Below are 20,786 nucleotides of genomic sequence, written 5' to 3' on the forward strand. Positions count from 1 at the left end.
TTCAAGCTTCCCAACGCCGATGAATGCTCCAACAACCCCAATGCGCCGAACCTCTGCACAGATTTTCCTGTGCCCAACTTTCCCGAAACGCCTTGCAATATGCTTCGCTCGAATATCATATTCGAAGCCAATCCACCAAGTCGACTCGAAACCCCTTATGCATCAGCCATTTCCCTATCCACTCCGTCTTCTACCCCCATAACATCCTCAAACTCATCATCTTCACCTCCTCCTCCCTCTCCCGCATCATCTCTCATGATAGTATCCAATCCCGCGCCCCCCACATCCCCCTCTTCCTCCTCAACCTCGCTATCCCACTCCTCCTTAAGCCCCCACCCGACCCCCGTAAAACAGTACTTCTCCTCCGGCAACCTCAACCCAAACTCCCTCTCCACCCTCGGCAGCGCAATCCGATTCCTCTCAGCCGCGATCTCGTTCACAAACTCCCTGGGTAGCTGCCCCCCAAACTGCGCATTCAACCTTGACGCAATTGCGAGTCTCAACGCTGCAAGCGTCACGCTCCCCTCCTGCGCAACACCCACCCCATGCGTGTTCCCGCCGCGCGTCGTCGGCGCCGCCTCAGCTGACACGGCCAGCGCATCGGATAGCACGCCCGACGTGTAGCGGTATGCGAAGTCGAGGAGTTGGAGGGGCACACGCTCTTGGTATGCGGTTACGCCCTGCGCGGCGAGGACGAGGTGGATGAGGCGGGCGTCGCGGGGGCGTTTGGAGAGGCCGGTGTCGGTGGTTGAGGTGGGGGGTGCGGGAATGTTGGGTTGGGGCGCAGTTTGGGAGGTGGTAGCGTCGGCGGTGAGGGTTGCGGGGGTCGGGTTGCTGGCTTGGGGACTTGAGGTTGTGTTGGCGGGGGGGGTGGAGGTACCGTTTATGGTGCGGTTGATGGGGGATGGGGAGACCATGTTAGAACGTGACGGGGTAGATCGGAGGGGTTTGGCAGCAATTGAGAGCGATGTGGAGAGTTTGCGCTACAGCGAAGAGTAGGTAGCGGTTCACGAGCTTCGAAGCAACCTTGAGTCGCGATGCGCCGGCTAATACTAAACCCGCTCCGATAGGGCTCGAGAGTCACGTGAAGACGCGCCCAATCTGACACTTCGAGCCTGTCCTGGGGTAAGAAACCTGCGCAGCTACCAGAAGACTAGATAGCTGACAAAATATCAAGCTAAAACTTCACTTCATACTGAACTTGCATCTTGAATCTTAGGGCAAGTCTATACTTGCGAAAAAGTGTTTGACATCAACCACGAAGAGGTTCAAGGGTTAACGGAGTGACTACCTATGGTTCATACCAGCCGCTAGAGTCTGTAGCGAATGTTCGATCTATATAACAGGTTTGCCGAGGATGAGATTGAGGAGGGTTGGTAGGAAGTGAAGTGAGCCAACAGGGTTGTCGGAGGCTGACGTATAAGAGACTCTCGTTTCCATTCCAGTCTCCTCATGGTCTTCAAGCGCAACTCTGGTTTCACTAGGTCTTCCGGATTGCACAAGACTTCAGTTGACGGTTACCCCTCTCTAATGGTTCTTCTCAACAACCTCCCTCGCAAAGTCCGCAAACGTTCTCTTCTCATCAACCCTCTCCCACAGATTCGGCTGCGTGAACACCGCGAGCGTGTTTCTCGCAACCTTTCTTCCCTTTCCTGTTGCGGCACCCCGCACGAAATGCGGCACAGCCCTGAACTTCCCTTGAGTAATTACCTCCAGCGCCTCTCCCGTCTGAAACGCGAGGCAGTCTCTCGGTATAGCAACCTTCTTGACATCGCCGGACCGGGAGTGGATGTACAGACCAGCTTTTGGATCGGGCGGTGCGTCAAGCTCTGCAAGGGGCGTTGGTGTGCCGGTGAAGGTGGGCGGGTTCGCTGCCTCGTCGACGAACATTGCGCTTGTTAGGCCGGTGAGACAGCCGTGATCGAGGTGAGTAGCGCACCAGTCGTCTTCGTCCCCGTTCTGGCTTTGCGCGCTGCCATTGGCATCTGCAGAAGGAAAATAGTGCAGCAGTCGGGCTTTGGTGGCCACTGAGGTCTTGACGACATGCTCCAGATAGCCGGGCTTGTAACCCTCAATCTTCTGTTCTGCGTACTTGTCGCATGCTTTGGCAACCAGAACGGCCGTATCGATGATCAGATTACATAGCTCGCGGAAGACGGACTCGAAGCTGGGAAGAATGGCTTCGTCCGGCCAGACGTTGGGAGCAGTGTACTCAGGGAACGAAGGATAGTCGTTGACGAGCTTCTCCTGTACCCCAGGGTTATCGAAGCCATCCGCGCAGTTCACGTAGTAGGAGCCCTTGAGCGTATCATAGCGGCCGTCTTTGAGAGTCTCCTTTCCGCAGGACCAGCCGACAAGGTAGTGCGAAGCGGGCGACTCGAGCTTGGCTAAATTTGATGTCAGCAATGTGAACCAATGCATACAAGTACACAAGCGGTTTTTACTAAACTTTTATGTAAAGGGATGGGATTACTGTACCTAGCTCCTCTTGAGGCAGATTTGCAAGGTAAGACGAATATGAGAGTAATTCGTGCCGTAGCCGGGCAAACTGCTCCGGTAGATCTTTCACGATGATGATCCCGAGCGATGAGGGACCGAAAGCTTCCTCGAGCTTTGAGAAAGGCACATCACCTATCGTGATGTTAGTTGTTTCTGCTTGTTCACACGATGCGTGGTTGACTACCATTGCGCAGGTCCTCAAGGCTTACAGATACAGCCTGGGCCTTGTTGACACCGTTAGATGCCATAGTACTAGGGAGCTACGAGATCCAATCCTTCTTACCTGAAACGAAGACTGCTTTCACATATCGAGATCTCCACCATTAAATCCTTGGTATTATTAACCCGGCACATGTAACACCACGTGATGATCTGCCCCAAGAGCCGCCGCAAACCGACGGCTGGAATCTCGATGTTGCCCTGGCCGGAGTCGACGACCACTCAATCACCGCAGACTACGATCAACCAACATGGTAAAAGCCCTAACATTCAAGGGCGACAAGAAGCCCAAAAAGCGAAAACGCGCGCCCACCGACGACAACGACGCCGAGTCCACCAATCCCACCTCTCAAGCCCTCCAAACAACCTCCACGGCTCCAATCACCGCACCCACCGACACCGCCGAAGAGGACAACAGCTGGGTCTCCGCCGACGCCGTGACCGACGTCTCCGGCCCCATCATCTTTGTCCTCCCCTCCGAGCCCCCTACCTGCCTCGCCTGCGACTCCATTGGCAAAGTCTTCGCCATACCCGTCGAGAACATTGTCGACGATGACCCCAGCACCGCGGAACCGCACGACGTGCGACAAGTCTGGATCGCGAACAGAGTTGCGGGGACCGAGAGCTACAGCTTTAAAGGGCATCATGGGCGGTATCTTGGGGTTGAGAAGTTCGGCGCTCTGAGCGCAACTACGGAAGCCATTTCGCCGACAGAGTCGTTCACCGTTGTGCCGGTGCCGGACCAGCGGGGCGCGTTCGCGGTGCAGACGGCGGGGGAGAAGTTCATTGCTGCGCAGGAGGCGAAGGGGGCGGTGGAGGTGAGGGCGGATGCGGAGGCGATCAACTTCAGCACTACATTGAGGATACGGATGCAGGCGAGGTTCAAGCCGCGGCTAAGGGCTTCGAAGGAGGAGAAGGCGAGGGAGAAGATCAGTCGGAAGGAGCTGGAGGATATGGTTGGGAGGAGGCTGGAGGACGGGGAGGTCAAGATGCTGAAGAGGGCGAGGAGGGAGGGGAATTTTCATGAGAAGATGCTGGATGTTAAGGTCAAGAACAAGCATGATAAGTTCGCTTGAGAGGCGAGCGTCTGGTCACCCAAGGGGAGCCAGGAAGCCTCGGATGCGTTTCGAACCATCGAGTGCACGCCATGTTCAGGCCGTCGGAAGAGCAGTTCAAACCCTTGGACGGACTGAGGGAGTGCGCGGCGGATCGATCTGCAATCCATTGGTTTACTGATCCCATATCAGGCGAGGCCATATGGGGTGCTGCTATACCGGGATCTGTTCTCCGACGACGACTTCCCGGTTGCTACATTGGCCAGGCTATCTTATCCTCATCTGCGGCGTAAGGGGGCTGAAAGACCTGCAAACTCACCTGAGCTGTTTCGTTTGCTTCCCTTAATTCAAGGTGGCCAGCTACCGTCAGTCGCCTCAACCGAAAGCCGCGACGTTCAGGCTTCGGCTTTCGGCGAGTTAAACTGGTCCGTCTTCTTATCATGATACATCATGTACCGACGAAGGGAGAAAGGTCATGAGGACTCGCAACGGACGTGGTCCTCATAGCCCTTGCACGGCGACAGACGTTTAGAGAACGATCACAGAGGGGAGTATTATAGAGCTCACGAAACCGCACTTCTATTGAGTTTCAACGTGCTTGGTGTCGTTGGTGTTTCATTATGACATGTCAAGTTTATATCTACACAGACGGTTTCGGCTCCGTCTTCTCCTTATACACATGCATGACATGGCCATTGCAGTAAGCCAGCAGGCCGGTAGTTCCCCACTCACCGCCTATGCCGGACTCCTTATGGCCACCAAAGAAGGCCTGCGGCGTTGGCTTCTCGAAGGAATTGATGAAGACGCTGCCGGCCTCGAGCTGTAGACCGACCTCCTCGGCGTGCTTGACATCCTTGCCCCAGACACAGGCGCCAAGGCCGGTGTTGGTGTTGTTGGCGCGGCGGATGACTTCCGCTTCGTCCGACCAGGGCTGGCAGGGGACGATAGGACCTTGAAACGACATTAGCACCTCGCGATCAACGCTCGCAGGATAGGTCGACTTACCGAACGGCTCCTCCTCGATGATCTTGCTGCCATTTGGCGGGTTGTCTATGATAGTGGGCTGAACGAAGAAGCCCTTGCCGGTGTCCTCAACATCCGGCGAGCCGACGGCGAACTTATAGCCCTTCTCCTTGGTGTCCTTGAAGAAGCCCTTGACCTTCTCGTATTGCATAGAGTTCTGAATCGGGCCGAGGAGGACGCCTTCGTCGTCGCTGCTGCCAACCTTAATGGACTTTGTGAACTCGATCATCTTGTCGAGGAACGGGCGGTAGATGGACTCATGGATGTAGATGCGCTTCGTGGCGACACAGACCTATCGGAGCGATCAGCGTCGTGCTTCTGAAGACGGCTGAAACGCTAGAACAGGAGAATCGGCATACCTGACCAGAGTTGAAGAAAGCACCCATAGCGACCTCCGGCGCGACCTTGTCAATCTCCACATCGGGCAAGACAATGCTGGCATCGTTGCCGCCCAGCTCGAGAGTCACGCGCTTCAGAGTCTTCGCACAAGCCTCCATGATCTTCTTGCCTGTCGCGATAGAACCGGTGAACGAGATCTTCGCAATCTTGGGGTGGGCCGTGAACATGGGACCCAGCTTATCATCACCGCCGAGCACTTGCACAACACCAGGCGGGAGGACCTCCTGCGCCAGCTCGACCAACTTGAGCGTGGTATAGGGTGTAAACGGCGAGGGCTTGACGATGATGACGTTGCCGGTGACGAGCGCAGGCGCGATTTTGCCGATGGAGAGGACGAGGGGGAAGTTCCAGGGGCAGATGGCGCCGACAATGCCGAGGGGCTTGTAGCGTGTAGTTACGACCTTCTCGTCATCCTCGATCCGCTCTTCAGGGAGGCTGAGCGTGCAATGGTGACCGGCGAAGGCGCCGACGCCTTGGACTTCCTGGCTGGCGAACATGCGCTGAGAAAGCCTCAGGGTCAGCAAATGGCCGCGTTTGTGATTTACATCGCCTGGGGCTGGTGAAAAGGGCACGGAGAAGGGCCTATAGCTCCGGTGGGTCTGTGGTTCCCTCTACTCACCGGCTTGCCCGTTTCCTTACACAGCAAATCCGTAAACTCTTTCTCGTAGTTCTTGTACAGTTCGACGAACTTCTGCAGCAGCTCCTTCCTCTTGTCCATTGGTGTAGCGGCCCATCCTGGGAATGCCTTCTCCGCAGCCTCGACGGCGTCGTTCACGTCATCTTGTCCCGCGATGGGAACGTCCCAGAGCTGTTCGCCGGTAGTTGGATTGACGCCCTGGTGGGCTGTGTTGCTACCCCGCTTCTTGCCATCTACGATGTTGTGGAAGGTGGTGAAATCAATGTCGGAGGATTTTGAGGGAGACATGATGCTGTGTGGTAGCTGACGGGGTCGAATGGGTTGAGCGAAGAAGTAAAGCTTGAGGAGATGATGTCCTACTTGAAGGGCTTACCGTCCTATTAAACTCACCTCTGCAACTCGGCACTAAAGGTGGGGGCCACGGTAAGCAGCGCTCCTCGAGCGGTGTTGCAGCTGGTCTGGGTTAGTCTACTGGCTGGCAGCACCAGGGTCTAACGCGTGTAAGATCTGTCGACCCTGCCGAAACACGTCTGCGGCATTTATCCCTGCCAAACTGAGTGAGCTACTCTTGTGCTGACGCTGTGCTGGAAGCAACACAGCCAGTTGAGTCCTCAGATGCGGGAAGCTCGGTCGTGCTGTGGTTGACAGCAGCCCCGCGCGGGGTCGAAAGCAGCCGATGGAACTGGCCAAAACTCAAATACAACGGCTGTTCTGCGCGGCTAAACGACCATTACGTCTTGGCCGGCGCCGAAAGTACGCGCATGTAACATCGTGCGTATGGAAGTAACAAGCCTACCGAGGTAGGCTGCTGATGGAGCCGGCTTACTGAAGAGAGATGGTGGAGTAGCACAGTCAGCGACACAGACACCCCTGATACCCACGCGAGTGACAGAAATCGCCGGACTCGCCAACCGCCGGACTTCCAATTCATTCCTAAAGTCAATCAAACTCACCACGTTCCTAAAGGACTTTACCCTAGCCGTTCCACCTCTAGTTGTAGCTTAAACACACTCATAAGGTAGTATACTATAAGGGATTGCTTCTACCCGTGACCTTCCCTCAGCTGACTAAAGACCTATCTGTTTTCGAGTCCGGCGATTTCTGTCACCCGCGTGATACCTCAAAGAACGGAATTTTTATGTTCCGCGTCGACCTCACCATAAACAGAGGAAGTCGGTCGTGATATACTACCTAGGTAGATGCACTGCGTTACGATGCTACCTTACGCATTGGATCACGTACGAGTATTGTTGCGCTGAACTCAGTCAGAACTCTACCCGGTCAAACTTTATGCTTCATGATTACTTTGAATTAGGCTACGCCTGATCCTGAACAATGCTGAACTCATTGCCTTTAAAACGATTCATCCACCTGTTCCAGCTCTAGACGTTGTCGAAAATGACTGCCGCCCAGCCAAGTCGGATTCAGTCACTCCAATTGGTCTCAGAGACTTGCACCCTCAAGGTGACGACAGGTGAATTATGGACCTGTGGGCTGTTTGGGATATCGCGACCAGCTACGCTCAGTTGTGCATGACGTAAGTCGAGGCCTACCACCTCAAGCAGCACGTTCTCGCCATCGGTGATGAGAAACTGCCTGACTCTAGCACCGCTGCCAGTTTGGAAGCGGACCTGAGCGATCAATTACTTGATGCTGCAAAGGCAGCGACGTATAGAAGAACAGTCTCGGACGACACCTATTAGCTTCGAGCGGACGCATTCTCGAGTGTCCAAAACTCGGGTTGCAGTTGGCCGCTTTGACACCGTGGCTTTGCATGCTTCCCTCAGAGCGCAGTACCAATCCGTTGAGCTGACGACAGTCCCTCCGTCATTCTGACGAAGCTCGTAACGTCAGCACCGAGATGCAGCCAAGTTCAGCCATCATGCTCTATCCTGTTAGTCAATGGTGTTGACAGTCAGCGGCGCGCACATCTCACTTGATAGCTCACTGCGGGATACAACGCTTTGCTGAGAAAAGGGATACGCATTTCCGCAGTGTCCCCGTATTCAACCGAAGTCAGCATATTACGGTGCTGACAGCTCATTTCTAAGTGCCGTACCGTAACTCCTGGATACGAGCATAATGTCGCCCACGTCAACAAGCCGAAGTCGCAAGCGTGGATCACTGGCCAGATCCTAGGTTCCCAACTAATAGCACTGCTGCAAGGTCGAAAGACACTTTGAAGACATCTTCCATTGGCCTCACGTTGACTGGCTCTAATGATTCACCTCCTAGTGTCTCGATCTCTCGCAGTGTTGTTTCAATCGCTCCTGCTAATCATTGGCGCTTCATGACCACATCACCAATTTTTTCATCTCTCTTACATGCCACTATTACCTGATGTTAACTTGAACACACCATCTTGGTTAAAGGATCGTTTAAACCTTCATCCAGCCTGATGAATAAACTGCGAAGAGAATTCACTACCGTCCTACTTCGTGTTGCTTGCCCTTCTTGAGTCTTGACACCACTCGGCTACTTATCCGGCAACAGCTTATCCATCCTTGAAGGCAGACTTACTTTTGATGGTTCTCTAGCGGCTATGCGCGCCAAGATTAGACTGACTGCACAGTACTACAATCTTTCAGCTCTCACCCTGCCGTAAAGGAATCAGACCACCCCAATGCCGGTCAACAACCGCTACAAAGCAAGGAACTGGATCTGACATGTTGGTACTGATATGTGTGCCCCTTGATCATCAAGCAATTAATATTCGTGCCGACAACTCCTGCTCAGGGGTGCAGTTGGGAAATGAGTTGATCGACGGCGGTTCTTCCAAGCAACGTTTTGAGCCACGCCGGACCCAGCACTCCGGAAAGATCTCCACGGTTCGACTCTTCTGGGTGCGATCGTTAGCAATGGGATATTGTGGCAATCAAAGAGGAAGAGTTTGGATGCAGGAAGATTCTGGCACAGTTCTATTCAGTAAGCACGATCCTTACGGTAGGATGTGCACCATTCAAGTTCAAGAGTGTGGCCAAGCTGGGAAATTTAATTGCCAGGTACCGGCATACAATATTCCTAGAAGAGACGGTTTGCGCAAAGTTCGACGCTGCTCGCTTGTGCATCAGAGTGAATGACTTTCCTAGCACGTGAGAACTTCTTGTCGCTTTCACCTCGTGCGCTCATTGACCTTTTCTCAGTTCACTTCGCCTACGACAGAATGATAAGATGCTTTCAGCCGCCGTTTCACTTTTCACAAGCACAACAAGTCTGGTCTCAGCCATGGCCCCAACCCTCCCTACCCGCAACCGAAAACGCAAGCGATCTTCCACGCCACCAACATCGACAACGCCGTTATCCTATGTAGAGCAGCTGTACGTCCCACCTTTCCAACCCAATTCACTATCACGGTCTGAACCGCTCTACCTATCCCGCATCCCAAGATCTATCCACCCGCCCACAAGTTAACAAACCTCACCGCACCCTCACAGATCCCAATTAGAAGACTACCATATCCGCGTAACCAGCACCGACCTCCTCACCGAAGAAACCTGGGACCTCCCCTCCGACCTCCTCTCCCGCTACTCGACCTCCTTCGGCACCCTGATCCGCCAACTCCGCGCCTCCAACTCTCACGCCAGGCACCTCCAACTCCGCAACACCGACCCAGCCCTATTCACGCTGTTCGTCGATTTCCTCTTCCAAGAGGATAAGAGCTGTCCACTGCCCCGCACCACGGCGGGCGCGGCGTCTAATTCCGAGGAGTCGGATGCGAGTGTGGGGAGACGGCCGCAGCGGAGTATCTATTCGCGATGCTGGGAGGATGAGGAGCCGGTGCCTAGGGACTGGGAGAGTGCGCCGGAGAGGGCGTGGGTGCTGGGCGTCCGACTCGGCGCTAAAGAATTCAGAGACTACGCCATGAGGGTCGTCGTTCGCACCTACGTCGGTTCGCTGCCAAGATATCTGATCGACATCGTGCCGTGGGTGTACGAGAACACAAGCGAGGGATCGCTGTTAAGGAAGTTTTGTGTTGATGCCATCGCGTGGTTCGTGGGGGATGGGGCGATGCGGGGGGAGTATGAGCAAGACGCGTTGGCGGAGCTGGTGGAGGCGTGTCCGGAGTTTGTGAGGGAGTTGATGGCGGGGATGGGGGCGGCGGGGAGGAGGAATAGGTGTCCGGTTGAGAGGGTGGGGAGGTATCTGACGCCGGAGACGATTGTTGTGCAGGACTAGGGTAACCTACGCGGTTGTTCATATAAGAACAGCGACAGGCTAGGCATTGAAGTTTAGATCAAAAGAATACGAATTATTGATGGCCCGAAGATCCAAAGAAAAGTGGACTTAGGCGTGGACAGCGTAAGCGCATAATGGGAAGATTCGATCTACGCATTGGCCCAAATATTGATCACGTTTATTAGGTGGTATCTTCAACACTCACTATCACATACGGATATAGATCAAAGAGAACTGGATCTCCCTTGCGTTGTACCGGACATAAGCTCTGAATCGGTAGATTAGTAGTTAGGTGATCAGATACCTAGAAGCAAGCTACGAGGCCGTCGATGCTGCTTCTTATAGTCCCACGAGTTACTATTAATCCCTGTAGGCTGAAGATGCGCTCCAACTCTAAGCCTATTACGGGTGCAAAGAGGTGATTAAGCGCTGTTTAAGCTCTTCAGTAAGAATAGCCGGCTACGCGAGGAGTCAGGCACCTCCACGCAGAGAGAGTTCAAATACTGTGTTGCTGGCCGTCAAAGCAATAGTCAAAACCACACTGGCCACGCAGCAACATCTCCCCAGCCTCACAGAGCGGTTCTAGTAAACCTCCGCACCATACAGGAGCAGCGAGTCAGGAATCAACACCTCACCGGAGACACCTTTTTAATATCAAACGGTGTTCCACACCACCTTGAGTCAACCTCGTTTTCTTCATAACCATCACACCTGCCCTTCTCGCGCTCAATATAAGCATTGGCCACCGGTATAGACAACCAGTACGTGATACCCATACTCAACAGTCCCAGAACGCAATCTGTTTCAGTTCACGAACCCGTTCCCTTACACCATACATCCGGCTGGGAGTGTGAAAAGGATTATGTATCTAGTCGCTATTCTCGAACATGCGGGAATCCCCAATTTGGCTCGAAGGCCTAACTCGAACGACAACAGGTCCGCAATGGCACAGGATTTGTACGTAATGTGAGGTCATCTTAAAGCAACTCCTGTGTACTACAACTGCGGCTGCAGCAGCCCGATATTAGTAGCAAAAGGACTCAGTAGGGCCTATTTAGTACGGCTGAAGTGACCGCTCTCGCAGCGGCACAGGCTCGTTTGGAGATTTTGACAAGCATAGTGAGGTGGGGATCGATAGAGCAGGGCAAAACGGGCGCGGTATCCCAAGATCAGGATGGACCGTGCACAATGCTATTATACAGTCTATTGGGCTTGATCTACCTGGAATATATAGGACAATAAGTCGAGAAGGCGATTCGGGTATGCCCACTCATTGTCGTACCACGCAACGACTTTAAAGAACTATGGCCATGTCAGCTGGTCGGATTCTTTTGCAGAGAAGATCTGCTATCTACCTTGGAATTTAGTTCGACGCAAGCCAGTGCATCGATCACAGCGCTGCATGAGTTCCCCAGGAAATCACAGCTGACAAGTTCTTCGTCCACCACTCCCAGGACGCCAGAAAGCGAGGTCCTGGAGGCCTGGCGGAAGGCCTCAAGCAACTCAGGCAGCGAAGTCGGCTTATCGGTATTTACCGTCAGGTCAACCAGAGACACGTTTGTACTATTGGAGAAGGTCTCAATAAGCGTTTGCGTTAGTGAGCAGGGTCCTGAACGTACGTTGGAACTCGAATGGAGATGCCCGTTAATTTCCCCGATAATGCTGGAAGTACATGTGCGATGGCTTTGGCTGCTCCGGTAGTTGTTGGGATGATGTTACCAAGCACAGCACGACCTTCGGAACAATGTCGTCAGCACATGTCGTCACTGGGTCGCGTTGACTTGTGTTGGACTCACCCGATCTTCTATCCCTCTTGCTATATCCATCTAATACGCTCTGCGACCGAGTTGACGCGTGCACAGTCGTCACAAACCCTTGATCCAAACCGAAGCTGTCGTTGATGACTTTCACAATTGGAGCAACGCAGTTGGTGGTGCAACTCGCGCAAGACACGACATCTGGCTTGTTCTGTGCTGAATATTCCGCCGAATTTACCTTGAATACGAATGCAGGGGCGTCTGCGCTCGGTGCTGAGATGATGACTTTCTTCGCCGCGCCGTATTCGATATGGTCTTTCGCAAGGGTAGTCTTGGTGAATTTCCCGGTGCACTCGGCGACGGTTTCCGCGCCGTACAGGCCCCAATTGATCTGTCTTACATCTCGCTGGGAGAGAAGAGCTATGCGGCGTCCGTTGATGGAGATGTCACCATTGAGGAGGGCAGACACTTGAAATGGTGGCCCGGAATGCTTCACGGTCGCAAGTGGTCCGTGGGTGGAATCGTGCTCAATGAGGTATACGACATCGTCCACAGAGGCACACGTATGGTTGATGGCCACGACCTCAACATCTTCTCGCAGCAGCGATGCACGGAGAACATTGCGGCCTGTGACCATTAGCATTGCCGTCTCTATCTAGCTTCTCTTCGGGAGGACAGAGTGAGCCGGGAATACCTATCCTTCCGAAGCCATTGATGGCAACCTTGCATGGCGGAACATGGGGCAAATGGCCAGAAAAGTGCTGAAAGTGACCAATTTCAGCAAGATCAGGTGCCATGATGTACCGTCTCCGTACCCCAATCCAATCTGCAAGCCGCCATTTGGACGACTATATAACGTTGAGAGTATGAACGACACTGAGTCTCCATTGAGCCCGCGAATGAAGTCGCGAGCTTCATCGACAAGGCTATACCTAGGTAGTCACCAAACGAAACAATGTTGTCTCCGGAGAGGAATGTTCCCCGCCGCAGGACCACGTGATCGGAGAAAGTCTCTCCGCCGGGCTTCTCCTCCGGAGTTTCCTTAACCGCACCTCATCATCACCTCATCAGACCACGGAAACACAAAAGAAAATACTACCAGCGCTTCGAAACTTTTCACCGAAACACTGAGCCCACGTGGCAATGTCGGACCGACGCACGGCAACTGGTATGCATCAGGAACTGATGGACCATGGGCCATCCATCGGACTCGTCATAACACTTACAATCTTCAAGGCCAAGAAGCTTCGATATACACTGCATCCTGTGAGCCATGCAGAACAAAAAAGTGCAAGGTTTGGGTCTGTTGCTTCCTTGTGCCATCATCCGCTGATTCGATTGTCTTCTCGTTCAGTGCGATCGGAAAACGTCAGCGAACGAAAATATCCATTCAAGCATCTTCTCCACTAACTCGAGACAAGCCCAGTCTGTTCTCAATGTAATGATCGCCCTGCAGAATGTCATTATTCGGAGAGAAATAAGCGGTACCTTCCACCTAGTCACGCATTTCGTACACCTTAGAATACGTTGGCGAGTGGGAGCATTTATTGGACTGACAGCTGGACTATGTAGTGGCATACCCATTGGGTACCTAAACAAGCTCGAATTACGCCTTGCAGAAACCGAGGCAGCCTTGCTTGAAGCTCTCACGCAGCTGTGGGGACATGAGAGGCATCCTGAAGAATTCAGAAATCTCCGTAGTCGTGGCCGCGCAACGCTCCAAACCAAGTTTACCAGGATGCATGAATGGGAAGATTTCCCGTTGTCATCAAGAGAAGGATTGCGCCGTTGGTGGATATCGAGGGCAGAAGAGCAGTCGCAATCGTCAAGCCCCGAAGGGATAGAATCATCGCCGCAAGTAATACACGGGTCCCGAGTCTCAAGTGATGACGAGGAGGAGGCACTCACGACGTCTCGCGTACCCGACCAATCTGTCCTATATCATGGGAACAACACTGGTTATGGTCATCATCCCGCTCGAAATATGCCAGTCGGGCAGAGTTGGCCTACTGTAGATGATGCTGACCTAGCCGCTTCTCAATCCCATGCGCACGAGCACGCAAATCCGTTGTCTGATCGCTTTGGCACAGGTACTGGAGCAAGTCCAGGACTTCTTGACACGGCAATACCTGGCTCACATCACTCTGTGGACCCGCAAATTGCACTTGGGAGAAACAATGCAGGAATTGCAGGCAGATCAACTGGGACTTCCCTTAGCATGCCTCCTGCGTTCCCATCGAGCAGAGCAGAAGACCTATGCAATATGAAATCGCAAACGTACTTCTAAATGAAAACATCATGCCCAAACATAACACGTCTTCAAAACACTGCTCAAAGAGAGATCACAATCGATCCGTAGTGAGGTGAAGAATTCGATGATAAAGATGTCTCGCACGATAAATTCGCGATTGAAAGTGCCAAATCGCTAGGAACCCCTTCATCCTACCTCTTTACACAGAGTATCGTTGTACAAATAAACGTCTCTAGAGTAATTGCCCAGACTTTTCGAGCCTAACTATGTGTGGACTGCGGCTCAGATTACGGAATCAGGGAATGTGCGGGGTTTGAGCTGTCCACAGCCACCAAGGCTTACGCAGAAAAGACGTGGCCACGCAAAAGCCATGTTTAATCCACCAACACTCAACGACGCTATTATATAGGCTTGTTTGTATCGGAATTATTATTTTCTATCCTTTCTGTATATAGCTAGCATATTAAATCAATCCATCTAGATTTGGCCGTGATGTGTGCGTTTGAATGTCAAGTAAATCAGTGTGAGGCAGGGCGTCTTCGGCCATTTTGCGTGGCCATCATTTTTCCGTATCAGCCTTGCACCACGTTCCCCAGTATGCCCCATGCCGCATCTCCAACCCATCCACAAACTCTCCATTAAGCGAAGCCTGGCAATGTTCCCTCGCTCATCATCCTTCATCATCTACTAGGGGACTGTGAAGCATGTCGCCGAACGACAGGCACAATATTCAAAGCGCTGATGCTTCCGACAGTGAAGCGGCTGCATCTCCCCGAAAGCGTCGACGACGAACGGCAGCGCAAGAGTACGGCCTTATGCGAGATGGAGAAAACCATGACTCTGCACACTTTGTCGGTAGCGGAAGTGGTATACACTTCATCCGCACTGTATCCAATTTGCTCGCCAGGAAAACCGCCGCGATTCGCTCTGAATGGCCCTCCCCTGTCGAGGATTTGGTTCCAGGTGAAGACGATCAATTGCAAGACACAGCCGACTCCTATGCCAGACCGGAACAGATCTGGCAACCGGATGAAGTGATTTGGGAGGAAACTCCTGCACTCATCTCATTTGAACATCTGGTTGACTGGACTCGAACGTATTTCGAAATTTGGCACCCGGCATTCCCCTTTCTCCATGCTCCCACCATTTTGAGTCTTCTTGAAAAAATCAGCAACGAGGGAATACGCGGTATCAACCCCGTTCATGCAATCATCATTCGCTCAATCGTCTCTATCTCGACATCTGATAATCGGCAGATGGAGCCGCATCCTCTGCGAAACCCACCTGTCCCTGGATGCTTGGTGTTTAAAACCATGCAGGAAGCACTTTCAAGTCTGGATATAGCCCTTCACATGCCAACATCTGTGCGTATTACTCAGGCTGCCGTTAGTGTACAACTTCTACTTGTATCGATGCTCCGCTACAACTCGGCCTCCCGACTTGGCGGGCTTATCGTCCGCATGGCTTTCCAACTGGGTTTGCACCGATGCCCTGCTCGATTCTCGACATTCTCGGCAGAGGAGTCGCAGATGCGGAGACGTCTCTTCTGGTCAATCTATTGCCTTGAACGGCACTTGTGCCAGTCGCTCGGCCTGCCACTCAGTATCAGGGACGACGATGTTGATGTGTGTTATCCTGGCCAGGAGAAGCACTTCTCAAGGTCTGAAAGAAACCGAAGCGATGATACTGGAGAAGGTATGTGTTACGGTTGTGTGACGGACGAGGTCTCCTACTAATCTTTGAAGATGGAAGGCTGAAATTGCTCACTGCCCTTGCGAAGCACGCTAGGCTGAAAGGCATGATCCTGGAGCTTCGAAATAAGTCCGTTGAGCACCGTCAAGAGAATGTGGAACTGGCGACCTTGGTCAATGCTGAGCTTATCCGGTGGTGGAACGAAGTTCAAGTCACCATGGACCTGGATCCCGCAACCAACCTTCCGGAAGAGTGTGAACTCAGCGATTTAAAGGAGACGCACCGTGTTTTACTGCTAGTGTCGATGCAAGAGTCGATCATTTCCCTCAATCGGCCGCTTCTTGCATCCAACAAAACGCGTTCTTCTTATGCCGCTGCTCTGCAAGATTGCATTGGTGCGTCGCAGAGAATCATATCTACGTTGAGACGACCACTCGGGAACAGTACTGGTCCATTTTCAACTCAAGAATCACAAGCACCGAGTCTGCCCGTATGGCCTTCTTTAACATGGGCGGTATGGATGAGTTGCTTGGTTCTTATTTATGCGACTTTCGAGGGACACTTTCCTGTCAAGTCGGCCCTACGGTCAGTCACTGCATCAGACCTTACAGTTTGTGTGCCGCTGACGAAATTGCTGTAGATGCATAGACAGCTCTATAATCGCTCTGAGGAACCTTTCGAAACGCCGAAATCGTTGGCCCGAGACATGTGCAGCAACCTTGAACGATTTGAAGGATAGCCTTACCAGACTTTCTCAAAGGCCTACAACGCCTGTACAAACTCGACAATCACACCACCGTCAGAGTTTGTCGCATCGACAATCACGAAGTCACAACAACATTAGTACCAAACCAGGAACAAGACTAGGTCCAAATGCTTCTGGCCGCGGCATAACAGATCAAGTGCCCGACAGTGAGCCGGTTCAGAATCATTCTCCGCAATCACATCAGCTTCGACCAGCGTCTGGTAGCTCTGCCCGGCAGCATGTAGCTCAGCAAGAAGCCGACTACTCCAACATTCATGGAGCTTCGCAAATTTCGCAACGTCCTGCGATAGCTACTATAAATGCTGCCTCGTTCGATCTCGACGGACAGCAAACGCGATCAAATCATCAACACGCGCAGTATTCTTCCATCTCTGGCTCCGTTCCAATCGATGCCTCGCCGGAACAGTTCTTCCATCAGCTCGGATTTGAACATGGTCCCGCGTGGCCTTCGATGAATGGCAATCTTACGGATACCAACGGTAATTGGAGTTCTATGATGAACTCTACTGAGGCGTCCAGAGATCCATTCACGATCATCGACTGGCCGAACCTGTTTGCGGAGGATTATATGGGAAGCACGAATGCGTGGAATGTAGCTGGATGATGCAATCTGTTTCTACATGACTTGATGTTCCCTATCAAACTGTAATCGACCTCGAATTATCCGCAATGCATCCAACCCTTGGCTGACCATCTAGATGATTATACCGGCATCTACCGCGGATTTTGGGCATCAAAATCGATGCCTCACGTTGCTTGCAGTCCTAGCAGGCCGCACACCAAAGTTGGGTTAGAAAGTTCACATTCCAACTAATCAATCGCTATTTACAGGTGCATCTGGCTGTGGGGATTCGTAACTGCCCCATGCGTGTTTTGACCAGAGTCTCTAGATAACCTTGCAAGACTAACGCTATACCTCATATCCTTCTCATTTCTCTCGCTCATTGCTTCTGTCAACAGCAACAAGCTAAGCCTGAAGCCGCCCAATACATACTCTTCTGATCAGTATGCGTATCTGACCCCGGCATTCTCAGAAGAGTCGTGCTGATCTGCCTCAGCAAGCTTCTTGTTCGTCTTGATCAACCACACCCTCAGCGCCCAAGCCGAAGCAATCGTCATGAATGCAAAGGCCGCATTGCTCGCCATTGCGGTTAGATATTTCGGTCCATCGCTCTTCGGATACAGATACGCCGTGTAGATGTACGACGCATTCGCAACTACATTGACAATGGACAAGCTCACCGCCTTCTTCTCACTCGTCTGGCCCAGCGTCGCCGACACCCAGCCCAGGATGCAGGAGTTGACCGCGTACGCGCCGCTGGCGAACATGAAGCAGGACAAGTACCGCGCGGCGGTGTTCATCGTTGCGCAAGAGATGACGAAGCCGATGAGCGCGACTCCCATGCAGCCGGTGATGTGCCAAGTCCGTTCATTGAACTTGCCAGAGGTGATGCCGATGACGACACCCGTAAACCCGGAAACGAGATAGGGAGGGCAGGTGAGCACGAGCGTTATGGTTGTGTTGAAGCCCAAAGACTTTACCACCCTATTTTAAGATTAGTTGAGCTGACTGTTACTCTAACTGAGGGTCTGAGAATACGAACGTGGGAAAGAAATTATTGAAGCTACACGCGGAGAGATGCATGTTCTGCATAAAGCAGAGGAGGTACAGCCTCGGGTCGCAGATGGCTTGGTAGAAGCCGGCGCGCGCGCCTTTGCTTTGCGTGATCTGGGCGGTGTCCCGGGCGATGCGGTCGTGTGCCAATTGGCGTTCCTCAGGGGTGAGCCAGCGGGTCGTGAGGGGAAAGTCAGGGAGGAGCCGCAGACCGATGCAGGCAACGCCGAAGGTCACGGCACCTTCGATGATGAAGAGCCTATCTCTGTGTTAGACACCGCGTGATGTTTGAGAACTGTTGCTCATGCTCACCATCTCCATCCAGTAAGGCCACGCACGCCGTCCAACGTCGAAAAGGTTGCGGCAGCGATGAGGCCCGAGAAAGACGTGGCAAAGATGTTGCCGGAGTACAGAATAGAAATACGTGTAGCAATCTCCTTCCTCGTGTAGAAGAGAGAAAGCAGATATAAGGCTCCGGGGTAGTATGGCGCCTCCGCTATGCCTAAGAAGAATCGGACAACAACAAGACCGGTGTAGTTGTGGACGAGCGCGGTGCAAGCGGAAACAATAGCCCACCCGGCCATGCAGATGCACATGTAGATCGAGGGCCGGATTTTGTTGGAGGACATAAGCATGTTGGATGGGATTTGCATCAACAGATAGCTAAGACGATGCCCACGTTAGCTAAAGATGAAGGTGGGATACTTGAAGGATGACTTACCCGACGAAAAGAATGGAGATACAGGTGTTATACTGGGATCCTTCCAATTTGAGATCATCCTCCAGATTGTTCAGTCTTGCCTGGGCAATGGCATTCCTATCCAACTGTTGAGCGGACGCATTAGCCCCATGCTACCAACTCATAGAAGAAGTGAGTTGAAATTACATAGTTCAGGAAGTACATAGCCCACAATGTGGGCATGATCCTCCAATCCAACTTCTTCACAAGTCGAATCTCCGCAGGATCCGTCTTCTCCACGGCACCAGAGTAGTCTGCACCTTCTCTGGCAGAGAGATCAGCCGTCTCTTCCAGCATGTATTGTGCCGGCTTGCTTTCAGGATCGTACTCCTTGATTGGAGCCTGTTTCGTTGTGATAGTCATTTTGATTCAAGTCGATGATGCTCCGGTGTACGATTAGAATGAAGTTCAGCTACTGAGGAAGACAATGAACTTGATGATCTGGTAGCGATTTCTAACTTTCAGTGATTCCATGCTGGCTGTTTATGAAGTCCAGGTCGTCCATCACGGGCGGCGATCCAGAACAGACCCCAGAATCCGGGGTAACGAAAAGTCCAGAGTCCGGGGTAATCAAATGCCTTCCGATAGTGGATCTTGAAGCTTGCCACGGTGCGGAGAGATCCGAATCGGTGAGAGAGCGGAGAGAACAAGTCCGGGTGTCAACGTTCGCCGGTTGGCCGGATGCACTGTCTGAGTCGTGGATGACGGGCAGGCGACCAAGCATGTTCTACGAACCTGCACGGCCATGTTTACCACTTCTCCAGCTTTCGAGGCATATTGCGTGAGCCTAGACCTGGGAAGGCTGAAGTATTGAACGTTAAGCCAAGCGAATGTTTGAAGGCACACTTCGCAAGCGCAGCAGATTTGAACTTGATGATACATTCCATCTGATTTGAATTTGAATGCTTGAGGGATTACTGAGCCTCACCGACCATTGTCTATCTCTTTAATCTCTACTACGGATCTATCCTCCTCCATGAGAATTCGCAATTGCGCTTTGTCTGTGCCGGCGCAATCTCTGAAAAACCCTTCCCGCAACTGATCCAGATATAGTTCATAACTGGGCATATAGCCTTGCACAAAAGCAACCACAGCAGCATCAGTCATTCCCTCGCCCTTTGCGTTCCACAGAGCATGCTCTTGCTGAATTCTCCACCTGTAAACGTTCTTCAGATCGTTCGTATCGATATGCACCAAGAAATCTAAATGCTGCGGACCCATATATGTCTCGCAGTATCGCTGTAAATTCGCGTTGATTCTCTTCAAGTTCTCCAAGGCGTGGCCGCCCAGCGTAGTCGTCGAGTAATCTTCCTCCGCATTCTCAGGCTTTTCAACGCTCCGAGCCTGCTTCGCAGCTTTCCATTTCTTCTCCAGGTCATCGCCTGGAAGAGGTTGAAATCCCACGCACCAACCCTCGAAAACCACAACATCAACCAATGACTCGCCGCCAACACATTCCCATTGATCGCGCGGCACCCTATCGCCCTCCCCATCGAACTTGCTCTTGTCGAATGCTGGCACCAAGATATCTCCTTGACCTGAAGCAAGCGACTCAAAGAACGATCTTGCTAGCTTATCGTCATGAGTTCCAGGCTGGCCCCTCGTTCTTAAGAGCGGATTGTTTGGGTTGGACTCTCGGGTGCGCACAAGGCCTTGATGATCAAGATACAAATCGTCCAGTGATAAGGCAATGACTTTGAAGTTGTATTCTTTCTTCAGCGCTTGGTAGATCTTGCTTGCCCAGGTGGATTTCCCGCTGCCTTGGAGCCCAGTGAGAGCAAGCACAAAGGGTGGATGCCTCCGTTCGTCATTGTGAAGCAGTTTTTGTCTGTGCGATGCGATCCGCGGTACGACGCTTCTCAGCACTGAGCTGATAACTTCATCAGATACTGGCATAGTCAATGGCCGAGTGTTGACGGACAGTTGTAGGAAGAATCCGCAATGGACGGTAGAGTATT

General features: G+C 52.5%; 8 protein-coding genes across 8 annotated transcripts; 2 read left to right on the plus strand and 6 right to left on the minus strand.

The window, feature by feature from the left end:
• Nucleotides 1-155: 155 nt before the first annotated feature.
• On the minus strand, nucleotides 156-917 carry W97_06412 (uncharacterized protein; the record flags this gene model as incomplete). The annotated part of the gene is made up of 1 exon (XM_007784286.1): nucleotides 156-917. One exon carries the CDS (start codon nucleotides 915-917, stop codon nucleotides 156-158), a length of 762 nt encoding a protein of 253 aa, XP_007782476.1.
• A 610-nt stretch (nucleotides 918-1,527) lies between these two features.
• On the minus strand, nucleotides 1,528-2,747 carry W97_06413 (uncharacterized protein; the record flags this gene model as incomplete). Its single annotated transcript, XM_007784287.1, has 3 exons — nucleotides 1,528-2,387; nucleotides 2,479-2,631; nucleotides 2,684-2,747. 3 exons carry the CDS (start codon nucleotides 2,745-2,747, stop codon nucleotides 1,528-1,530), a joined length of 1,077 nt encoding a protein of 358 aa, XP_007782477.1.
• Nucleotides 2,748-2,969: 222 nt separating this feature from the next.
• W97_06414 (uncharacterized protein) lies at nucleotides 2,970-3,794 on the plus strand (the record flags this gene model as incomplete). The annotated part of the gene is made up of 1 exon (XM_007784288.1): nucleotides 2,970-3,794. One exon carries the CDS (start codon nucleotides 2,970-2,972, stop codon nucleotides 3,792-3,794), a length of 825 nt encoding a protein of 274 aa, XP_007782478.1.
• A 619-nt stretch (nucleotides 3,795-4,413) lies between these two features.
• On the minus strand, nucleotides 4,414-6,120 carry W97_06415 (uncharacterized protein; the record flags this gene model as incomplete). The annotated part of the gene is made up of 4 exons (XM_007784289.1): nucleotides 4,414-4,724; nucleotides 4,779-5,088; nucleotides 5,156-5,695; nucleotides 5,815-6,120. 4 exons carry the CDS (start codon nucleotides 6,118-6,120, stop codon nucleotides 4,414-4,416), a joined length of 1,467 nt encoding a protein of 488 aa, XP_007782479.1.
• Nucleotides 6,121-9,057: 2,937 nt separating this feature from the next.
• W97_06416 (uncharacterized protein) lies at nucleotides 9,058-10,008 on the plus strand (the record flags this gene model as incomplete). Its single annotated transcript, XM_007784290.1, has 2 exons — nucleotides 9,058-9,149; nucleotides 9,267-10,008. The coding sequence occupies 2 exons, from the start codon at nucleotides 9,058-9,060 to the stop codon at nucleotides 10,006-10,008; spliced, it is 834 nt and encodes a 277-aa protein (XP_007782480.1).
• Nucleotides 10,009-11,211: 1,203 nt separating this feature from the next.
• On the minus strand, nucleotides 11,212-12,408 carry W97_06417 (uncharacterized protein; the record flags this gene model as incomplete). Its single annotated transcript, XM_007784291.1, has 4 exons — nucleotides 11,212-11,310; nucleotides 11,364-11,571; nucleotides 11,628-11,742; nucleotides 11,805-12,408. 4 exons carry the CDS (start codon nucleotides 12,406-12,408, stop codon nucleotides 11,212-11,214), a joined length of 1,026 nt encoding a protein of 341 aa, XP_007782481.1.
• Nucleotides 12,409-17,476: 5,068 nt separating this feature from the next.
• On the minus strand, nucleotides 17,477-19,191 carry W97_06418 (uncharacterized protein; the record flags this gene model as incomplete). Its single annotated transcript, XM_007784292.1, has 5 exons — nucleotides 17,477-18,020; nucleotides 18,079-18,348; nucleotides 18,402-18,752; nucleotides 18,811-18,914; nucleotides 18,976-19,191. 5 exons carry the CDS (start codon nucleotides 19,189-19,191, stop codon nucleotides 17,477-17,479), a joined length of 1,485 nt encoding a protein of 494 aa, XP_007782482.1.
• A 561-nt stretch (nucleotides 19,192-19,752) lies between these two features.
• W97_06419 (uncharacterized protein) lies at nucleotides 19,753-20,724 on the minus strand (the record flags this gene model as incomplete). The annotated part of the gene is made up of 1 exon (XM_007784293.1): nucleotides 19,753-20,724. One exon carries the CDS (start codon nucleotides 20,722-20,724, stop codon nucleotides 19,753-19,755), a length of 972 nt encoding a protein of 323 aa, XP_007782483.1.
• Between the last annotated feature and the right edge of the window lie 62 nt (nucleotides 20,725-20,786).

Source organism: Coniosporium apollinis (assembly GCF_000281105.1).
Source record: "Coniosporium apollinis CBS 100218 chromosome Unknown supercont1.32, whole genome shotgun sequence".
Classification (NCBI taxonomy): domain Eukaryota; kingdom Fungi; phylum Ascomycota; class Dothideomycetes; genus Coniosporium; species Coniosporium apollinis.